The sequence below is a fragment of the Sinocyclocheilus rhinocerous genome, unplaced genomic scaffold (assembly GCF_001515625.1).
Source record: "Sinocyclocheilus rhinocerous isolate Xijiao unplaced genomic scaffold, SAMN03320098_v1.1 scaffold1614, whole genome shotgun sequence".
NCBI classification, from domain to species: domain Eukaryota; kingdom Metazoa; phylum Chordata; class Actinopteri; order Cypriniformes; family Cyprinidae; genus Sinocyclocheilus; species Sinocyclocheilus rhinocerous.
Genome location: NW_015641054.1, coordinates 120,935 through 131,182, shown reverse-complemented (window position 1 = coordinate 131,182; position 10,248 = coordinate 120,935). Strand labels below are relative to the sequence as shown.

The window sequence follows — 10,248 nt, the reverse complement described above, 5'->3', positions numbered from 1 at the left end:
TCTTGAAAAACACCAGACAACAGATATAGTGTTGATCATGAAGGCAGTCACTATATCTGTTGTCTGGTGTTTGAACATTTCAAACCTTTTTGTTGTCTGCTGTGAACTATTTGTCTGCTATTTGCTTGTGAACTTGAGGAGAACTGACTGACTGGATTCAAACACACCGAGCAAAATGATGAAGAAAAGTGATGTTAGTGAAGAGAAAAGATGCAGCTTGCAGCATTTCTCTCATATTTTCTCTAAAAGCTGCAGCATTTAGATTCAAATTACTTGCATGTCTAAACAATTCTTTGGGTCAATGTGGGGTCAGAAGTGTTCGGTATGAACCAAGTATCTCAACTTTCTAAATAAATCATAAAACAAAATGCAACATTTGTGCATTTTACTTTTCTTACATTGAAGAGGGGATGAAGAGCAACATCTAGAGTACAGAATAGAGATTTTGACTTGGACCAGAAAGAAACAACTTAGCACGTAGTCTGTACAAGTAGCCTAAACTGTCCCTTTTGGAGTTCTTTAAACACCAGCACAAGCTCAGGAAAGCATCTGGTGTACTTGAAGTGGAAGACTGACGTGACTAATGCAGACTGCAATGATTATGTTGCACTTGATGCATTAATATGAGAAAATTCAGAACAAATATGCAAATTCAGATTTGCAGCAGTACAATGGAAAAGATCAGGACTCCTCAGGCGCCGCTGATGACAGCTCATCTGAACCTCTGTTATTACTCTCTCCTCAACATGTTCATATTCTTCTCTGGGACTTCACAAACGATCCACCCACGCCAGCTTGTGGTTTAACGTCTCTGACGAGTTTCACAGCTGTTAAATCCAAAGCCAGCTCCTCCAGGGTCGCGTCTTTCTCTTTCCTGATGGGATCTTCACAGTTAGTAAGTCAGTCATTCAACGTGCTTTACACCAGACCTGAACTCAGGGATTTCAGCATTAGAATAGGGTCAGAGGTCTACAAAAAAAGCACAATGGCTTCTTAAAGCATTTCCTTCTCCTGTTGTGAGTGACTCATCTGTTTACAAAAACGCCATTATAATATTTCATCAGACTGTAATGACTTTCCATTTCAGCTGACGTCATTAATCTCTCTTTTCTCAAGTACCTGTCAGACAGAAACACTTTTAATCATTCAATTCGCTCAATTCCTAAACTACTGAAAACTAAAATTTCAGAGACAAAAGTTGAGTCTGAGAAGCTGAACTTGAGAACTTGTTTCACACTTTTTATTTAGACTTATAAATATCAGCCAATAATCATTTTCACATTAAGGCTAATAAACGATAAATGATAACCGATATTATAAATCTATACTACGTAAAGAAAATTGATACACTGTAAAAACTAAAATAAAGTTTTTATTTCTAATTAAATATCGGCCAATAAACAATCTTTTTCATATTAAGGCCAATAACCGATAAATGGCCGATATTATAAATCGACACTATTTAAAGAAAATTGATAGACTGTAAAAATTAAAGTAAATAGTTTTTATTTTGAATTAAATATTACGTATCAGCCAATAAATAATCATTTTCACATTAAGACCAATAACCAATAAATGGCCGATATTACATATTTATACTACTTAAAGAAAACTGATACAATCTAAAAACTAAGGTAAATTGTTTTTATTTAGAATTAAATATCAGCCAATAAATAATAATTTTTACATTAAAGGCACAATATGTAAGTTTTCGCCACTAGAGGGCGCGTATTGAAAACAAACAAAGAAACAAAGGCGTAGTTTGATGACGGCGTGACTGAGTGTGGAATCATGGGAGTTGTTGTCTTCATCCCCACAGCCGACGCAATCCGACGGGACTCGGGCAGAAATCATGTTCATGGCAGCCGATGCAATCCGACGGGACTCGGGCAGAAATCATGTTCATGGATGAGCTAATGATTTATTAACCTAGTAGAATGAAGCAGGGTGAGGCTGAAAGCCGTCGAAGCGAAACGAGGCGCTGAACGAGCGTGACAAAACCGGAAATCGAGGGGTTATGACACAATGACTGGATGGACACGGTCCGTGTCACTAGTTAAAATTGCTTATTTCTCTGGATTTAAACATTCTTCGAAACATTTGGGATAATGTAAGTACACAAGTCAGCAAAATATATAACACTGCTCTAGTGGTTTTTGGATATTTTAATAAACAAATCTTACATGTTGTGCCTTTAAGGGCAATAATCACTAAAAGGATGATATTATAAATCTATGCTATGCTGAAAAAAATGGTGTAGAAAAAATGTTCACTCAGAAATTACTAGTAAATTTCACAATTACAAAAACACAGTAACATTCAATCAAATGTAAAATTTGAAGAAAAAAGACTGAAATAGTATTTTTTTGTAACACTCACTCTAATAATCTGTTTTATGTACAACTTTGAAAACATGTTTACACCGCAGCAGCCAGAGCTGAATCTGCATGCAAGCGTTAGGAGTAGCTTAAAGATTCAACATCGTTACAGTGTCTTCAACATCCACCACACAGCGGCTCCAAAGAGTATTTGGACTCTTAAGACACAATTAAAAATGTATGAACGCCATTGCATAAATAAGTAAATATCAATCCAACCAGCATCTGCAAGCAAATCATAACCATAGGTGTATTTCATCACATTAACTATGAACTACTAACGTTTGTCATGCGTGACTGATATAGATATTCTCAAAGCTGATATTTTGAGAGCCTTTAAATTTATAATTATTTTAGGTAATACTTACAAAATTAGAAAAAAAGTAATCAATATGAAAAAAAAAATGAAACAAAAAAAAAACTTAATCGAACAAAGTAAATCTGTAAAATAAGATTTATACTTCATATAGCAACTTCTTGATTCTGCAATCAAATTACATTATTTTTCAAAAAAAAAAAAAAAAAAAAAAAAGTAAACACTAAAACTAACATAAATAGCTTAGAAGTTTAATAGAAATTTTAAATAAGTTAAGCAAAATTTTATTTTCTTGATTACAAAAAAACTTCAGCCAGTCAGCAGTTTTTTCAGAAAGTGCAAAACTCTAGTTGGCAATTCATACTTGCACGATCACCAAAGGAAAATTTTTTCACATGCAATTAGTTAGAGACAAAAAAAGAAAAACAAGAGATGAAAGCAAATTGCGTTTGCAATATCTGTTGCAATACTTAAGAGCGGAGAGAGATTTGCAATACTGATTTGCCAATAAGCAGCATAAATCATTCTTTTATTTCAAACAAAAGCTCATGTATCTCTCTTCAATCCTACAGAGCAGCCTTAAACGTCTCGTGTTATTAACTCTTCAACTAATGTATTACTATTGGCAGCTCCATTGATATTCCAGCGCTTGAGGCCAGAAACCCGAAAACTGTTGAGAAATTCAGCAGCATTATAGTGTTTGCTTTGTTTAGGAACTCGCTGGCAGTTTCCAACCACAAAAGTGGTATAAAACACTGCAACAATAAGGCTTTTGACAATTTTTTTTCTTCCTCCACTGATTAGATTCAAACAGCTGCATGTTTTTGGACGAGGAACTGTCAGGAAGAGAAAAAAGCCTGCAGACATTGCAATTATGGCTTTGTTTATCTAGTCTGCAGCCTGACATGTTGTAATCTCACATCATATCAGAGGAATGCCATACGGATACCTGCACAATGATGGCTCGCAGGTGTTTACCTGTTTGATCCAGTATCGGAGGGAGATGGTACTCATCAAGCATCTCTTTGTGATTATGGGATTCGCATAAAACAAATTCTCACAACTTGAACATTTCCAAACAGCACATCAAAGCAGGCCGCTTTAAATATGGTGTCAAACTGGTTTCTAAACGACAAAAGGTCAAACAACATGTGAGAAAGCTGACTCTGAATGAATGCATGTTATGCATTTTAGTTTTTGTTTTATACCTTAAATCTCTTCGAAATTAAACTAAACAACCAGTATCTGACAGGAACAAAATACGTCAATGTCACCCAATCAGTTGCATTAGAAACACTTCAAAAGTTTGAAAATACAACTTCGTACTGATCTCAATTACTTTTTAATTCATGTTTACAAAAAGCAGCTTGCGGTTTGAAAACCTTTGCTCCTAAACACTAGAATACGGAAATACATTTTACTGTAGCTTCTGATCACACTGCAAAAAAGTAATGTTCTCCTGCAGTATTTTAGTCTTGTTTTCCAGTGCAAATGTCTAAGATGCATTCACTTGAAAGGCAATATGACATAAGTCATCTTATTTTCTGTGTAATGTATCAAAATGAAGCGAGTTTATGTTTAAAACAAAAACAAATATCTGCCAATAGAGTCAGAAACATCAACTTAAATCAAACAAAAAAAAAGTAATTTTCATACCCATTGACAGATATTTGTTCTTGCTTTAAGCATAAACTCATTCCGTTTTGTTCAATTTCTCAGAAAACTTGACTTAATTTCTTCATTTTGCATCTCAAATAAATGCATCTTGATTTAAGGATATTTCGATATTTGTACTTGAAAACAAAAACACTGAGGAATGAATTTTTTGCAGTGCATGTAATATTTAATGCCATGACTTTCTGCTATGATTTAGGACCTTTTTAATGCTTTAAATTGTGGAAGGGCGATTTAAGACTTTTTAAGACCCCAAAAAATATTCAGGCTTTGCTCAGAAAGCCAGCAAAAATGCCAAATAAAATAAACATAAATCATAAAAAAAATTTGATTTGTACAAACCTCTTGCATGATGACAATGAGGACAGTGGATTGAAATCCAAATCAAAACTGAATGCATGTTAGCACACAAACCCGGTTTGTTTTTCAAATAGTTTCTAATATAACTAAGAACAGCTGTCTGAGTGTTGGTGCATCTGATAATATCTACAGTATTTGAGGCGTTTCATGCATGCTGTTTTTCATGCAGTAGCACCATTATGACACCTACTGGTTGCAATGTATAAATTACAGTGGATTAAACTAAAACATTTTAGGTCCAATTCAGAAAAAAAGATGCAAAAGGAGTGATTTTTTCTCTCATTTAATTAAATGATTTAAATATATACACATATAAAACTTGAACATAAAAAAAAAAAACTTTTTTTTTTTCATATGCAAATAGCAGCTGCTACATTGCACATTTCAAACATGGATTTTGGACACCACATCTTCAGCTTATGAATATCTTATGTTACGTAGCAGATGACTCATAGTCTCATAGATAAGTGCCGTTTTAAACTCTCAAACGTGAAATAAAACAACACTGGCTTGTTCTAGGACAACATTAGCAACATGTTCAGAGGATGAAGCTGGTGAACGGACTAGAAACGCTGAATTAGCAAACAAAACAAGAAGAAACCGTTATGATACAACAGCAGAACGTCAGTCGCTCAAACACAGTTGACCAAACTCGCCTGTTCCTGTCTCTGTTTGTCCACGGCGCGCTCCATCGCTTTCAGAAAACCCTCGACTGTCAATGTGGAGGACTGGAGACAGAAGAGTTGACGTGATCACAACAAACAAAGACTAAACTGCATATTTAAGCTCTGCTGTAAAAAAATAAACAGATGAAAGAAATCTGTGGTCTGTGATGCACATTGTATATTAATGCACCAACTTAAGTCAGGACACTGCAAGCTTGCTTTTGCACGCACTAGTCAATTTTTGAGATTTTGTACTATTTTGCTTCCATAGCATGTCTTCTTTCAGACTAGAGGAAAGAAAACATCCAAAATACACATTTAAGTATCTGTATAAGTGTCTTTAGATTTAAATTCCAATACATATCTTTAAATGCCATGGGATTTGTTCTCTAGAGTTTTTTTTTAATGTATATATACACATAACATTCACCTGGTTTATGCGACATTTTAATCCTAAAAACACGGTGTTGTTGTTTTTTGGCTGTTGACAGTATTTTCTGATTAATGGAGTGATGAATATGAGACATTCAAAATATCTTTAATTTTAATATCTCAACAAAATGAGACAAGAATTTTTAACTTGACTTTATCCTATGTTCAAATTTGTGCATATTGCATTAGATAATGCCTAGATTCATATTATTACCTGTACTGGGGCTAACACGTTACAAGTACTGCAAGTTGCGTAATCAGATTACTTTTTCCAAGAAACTAGTCAAGTAACACATTATTTTTTAATTTACAAGAAAATATCTAAGTTACTTTTTAAAATACGTAACGACAGTTACTTTGTTTTCCCAATTTCTTCCCATGTTGAGAGAAATTGAACTTTTTTTAATATTAAAAACAAACAAGCAAGCCCAGCCCAGATGGGAAAAAGAAAAAGAAAAAACGCAAAAGTAAAGTAACGCATTACTTTCCTTAAAAAGTAACTAAGTAACGCAATTAGGTATTTTTTAGATAGTAATGCAATATTGTAATTGTAAGTAACTTTCCCCAACACTGATTATTACAGAATTTTAATGGTCAAACAGTAACATTTCTTAAATGTGACTGTATTTGTACTGGTTGAAAAATATATATATTTTTTTATACATTTGTGTGCTGAATTATGTTGTGAATTCACTTACTGTATCCAAAAATAATGGTGAACTATTGCATATTTATATATAATTTATCTCTAAAAAAACTTGGTGATTTTTTTTGTGTGGCTGTCGACAGTATTTTCTGGAAGGATAAAAAGATGATATCCAAAATAAACACTAATATGTATAATAATGTGCTCTGGAAAAGTTCAATTAGATAATGCTTTGTTTGCATATTTAAACATAACACCTGAGAACACTTATGATACAAAACAATAGTCTTAATGTACTGTGATTAATCAACTTGCCTTGCTTGTCAACCATAAACCTGATGATAGAATTAGTCTAATGAACAATATTACTTATTGAAGAATTGTTTATTCTGATTATTATTAATAATAAATGCTGTTGCCATCCTTGCATCACAGCAATAACCCACTCAAGGTCATGCACTGCAGTGCTTTACCATGCTTTAATACTAAAAACATCACAAATAACATTCTACACAGACGAGTACCTTTCCATAGAGCGCATGAGCCAGAAATGGGATTTTCCTCAAGGCTCGTCCACTGAGTCCCACACTCCTCCTGTGCAGAAAGAGACACTCGTGAAGATCTATTCTCTGAGACTTTCAGTACTAGTTGCATTAAAAGCAAACACTCACTGGGCGAGGTTCCTCAGGGTTAAGCTCAGACGGGTCACGTCGCTCTCCATGAAGTTCATGGTGCCCAGTTCCTCCAAACTCAGCAGCTGCTGTCTGGGGTAGATGATGTGACGCTGCAGGGAAAGTTCAGATCGACACTGTTGTGTTCAGCAGAAGAACAGAAACGTTCAATAGTTAAAGGAACTGAAAACACGCTCACCTTCATGAGTTCCTCTAGACAGGACAGATAGATGTGGAATATGGCGCTGGCGCTCGGGGGGCCGATGTACTGCTTTATATCAGCTCTGTCCACAAAGGCCAGATCGATCTTTTCTGTGACGTTGGATGTGGTGAGGATGACAACATTTGGGTGCCTGAATCAGCGAAACACAAGGTTTGTATTAATTGCACATGAACCCATCCATTATATGATGTATTTCAACATGCATTTTGCATTAAAAGGAGGGCAAGATGGCATCAGACGGTGGAATAGGTTATTATATTATGATGAAAGACTACAAAAATAAACCTTTATTTATTGAAATATCCTTTACAATGAATCATGCACAATAAGAGCAAGAAGGTGCATTAAGTAACTAGTCATTCTGATTTCAAGCATGCCTCTGTAGATGAAAGTGAGCGGAGCAGAACAGATGAAGAGGAACTGACCGTTTGATCTGGTCGAGCTGGGTCAGAACTGAATTGACCACCCTAATAGCGTCAGATGGCTCTGTTCCTGCTTGAGCGGCGCTCCGCGAGGCTGTGAGACTCTCCACCTGACGAACACACATTATTAACCCTCAGAAACTCAGGGGAGCAGAACTGCAATGTTTGTATACAGCAAACTTTCACTAAATACACAGCTTGCTTAAGTCACAAAATGCACGATTTTTAACACTTTTAACACATTTATACATTTACAAAGAAATTGGTCGACATTTAATAATATTTTATTTTATTCCAATATTTTGTTATTACTTTTATTTATATTTTATTATTATATTATATAATATATATATATATATATATATATATATATATTATTTCTATATGTCTAGTGATGGAAAAAAAATAAATGCACTACAATTTTGAACATACAGAAATTTGAGACCATTTTTCGAATTGTACAAACAATGCAGCGCTGGGTCAAATTTTTTTTTCCTGTTTTTTTTCTGTTCGATGAATGGCACAAAAATGTAAATTTTTAGGCAGTTTTCCAAGCTCATTCATATAACAACAAATTAATTTTTTTGTATTAAATTACATTAAGTGGTATTGAAATTACTATATTCTATTTAAAATATGCTTTAATAATATCATTACAGTATTTCAATGGTCAAATAGCAAAATTTCTTAACTTTTCATGACTGTATTTTAAGTGGTTGAAATAAATTATTTTCCAAATAAATTTTTGTGCTCAATTGTGTTGTAAATTTAAAACTTTCACTTACTGGGTCTATAAAATTGTGGTGAAATATTGCATATTTATATTTTATTTACTTCTAAAAACATTGAGAAAATTTTTTCTGGTGATTTATAGAGTGATAGAAAGAGATATCTAAAATACTCTTACATGTCTAATATGTTCCGGAAATGTATGCACAAATTAGTGCATATTTAATAAGATAATGCCTCATTTGTGTAAATTTTGTTTAAACAAAAAAAATTGCGAAAACTTGTACTAAATACCCAGAGCTGCATTTTTCCAAATTATTTTGCTTATCAATTTTGCCTAAACAAAATGATTTTTATAACTAATGGTTTGTTAAAGGATGAAAAAACAATGAATATCAAAATATCAAAGCTGTTTTGGAAAAATTGTGCTGGAATTGAAACCAAGCAACCAATAAAAGTGATTTCACTCAGACTCAATTCTAATCAAACGATCATTCATTAAAGGATGTGAATTACAATGTTTCACCATGAGCTGCTTCGTTGTGCCACTATCACTGTAAAACAAGGGTTCTTGTGGTTTATCGCTTTTATTAACCAGTCTAAAGTGGTCTGATTATCTTAGCTGGTTTTGGGAGACCGGTCTGAACAGCTGTTATGTGCCCAAAACTCCTCTAAAACCATCAGTCTAGAGACCAGATTTAAGAGCCAACAAACCACCTTAGACTGGTTTAAGTGGTTTTGTTAAGCAAGGGTGAGTCAAATGCAACAAAATAAAAGACATGAGTGAACATTAATGATGTAAAAAACAGAGAACCTCATCTATCAGGACAAACACCAGGGCATCTTTATCATCGATGAGCTCCTGGATCTTCTGAAACATCTTTGTGACCAGTTTCCCGCTCTGTAAAAGCAGTCAGATGTTAATGAGGTTTCAGACACGGATCTGAGGAAGCGTTTCAGAGCAGACGGATCTAGAGACGGACCTCTGAGAACCACTTGGAGAAGAGGCTGTGGCTGTTGATCTCCACGAACTGGCTGTGTGCATACCTGTTTAGAGCGGAAACACACAAATAATGATGACACGGGACGCCCAGCAGCTGCCTTTTTGATTTTATGAAGGTGTCTCACCTGCCAGACAGTCTGATGGAGAGTTTCTGGGCAAGTCCTTTACACAGAGACGTCTTCCCTGTGCCAGGCGGCCCTGAGGGGTTAGGAAAGACACGCAACTGTATAAACATGGCAGAAGACAGAAACTGCTGAGCTTTCAAACAAGCTTTTATTGTCTTACCGTGAAGTAACACGACACGATTCCAGGCAATCAAATTGCTGTCGACGTTTCTGTCAGAGAAGAAAATTGTTGTCGAAACATAATCCAAGAGCTGGAGAGACAAAGTGAAGACAAAGGTCATGTTATGGGTTATATATGCTAGTGTAAAAAAATACAACATTTCAACAGATAGACAGGAATATGGACCAATGGGTGGTGATGGTCTAATAAATTGTTAAGCACTGTGTGTGTGTGTGTGTGTGTGTACTGTATATACACTACCGTTCATAAGTTTGGGATCAGTAAGACTTGTAATGTTTTTTAAAGAAGTCACTTCTGCTCATCAAGGCTGCATTTATTTGATCAAAAATACAAAAAAACAGTAATCTTACAAAATGTTATTACAATATAAAATAATGGTTTCTATTTTAATATCCTTTAAAATATAATTTGTTCATGTGATGC

The 10,248-nt window shown here is 34.5% G+C and overlaps 1 protein-coding gene across 4 annotated transcripts in view; it reads right to left on the bottom strand.

Annotated features, from left to right (window-relative positions):
* Nucleotides 1-5,057: 5,057 nt before the first annotated feature.
* trip13 (thyroid hormone receptor interactor 13) overlaps nt 5,058-10,248 on the bottom strand; it is a 10,391-nt gene continuing 5,200 nt past the window's right edge. For 3 of the 4 annotated variants that reach the window (XM_016570881.1, XM_016570880.1, XM_016570882.1), the window contains exons 6-14: nt 9,805-9,895; nt 9,645-9,717; nt 9,500-9,563; nt 9,331-9,417; nt 7,791-7,897; nt 7,342-7,495; nt 7,143-7,255; nt 6,996-7,065; nt 5,058-5,456 (exon numbers count right to left, since the gene is read on the bottom strand). In XM_016570881.1, coding sequence (XP_016426367.1) covers nt 5,361-5,456; nt 6,996-7,065; nt 7,143-7,255; nt 7,342-7,495; nt 7,791-7,897; nt 9,331-9,417; nt 9,500-9,563; nt 9,645-9,717; nt 9,805-9,895 — 855 coding nt within the window. In that variant the 3' untranslated portion in view covers nt 5,058-5,360. The remainder of the gene's footprint in view (nt 5,457-6,995; nt 7,066-7,142; nt 7,256-7,341; nt 7,496-7,790; nt 7,898-9,330; nt 9,418-9,499; nt 9,564-9,644; nt 9,718-9,804; nt 9,896-10,248) is intronic. The other variant, XM_016570884.1, reaches the window with a different exon arrangement.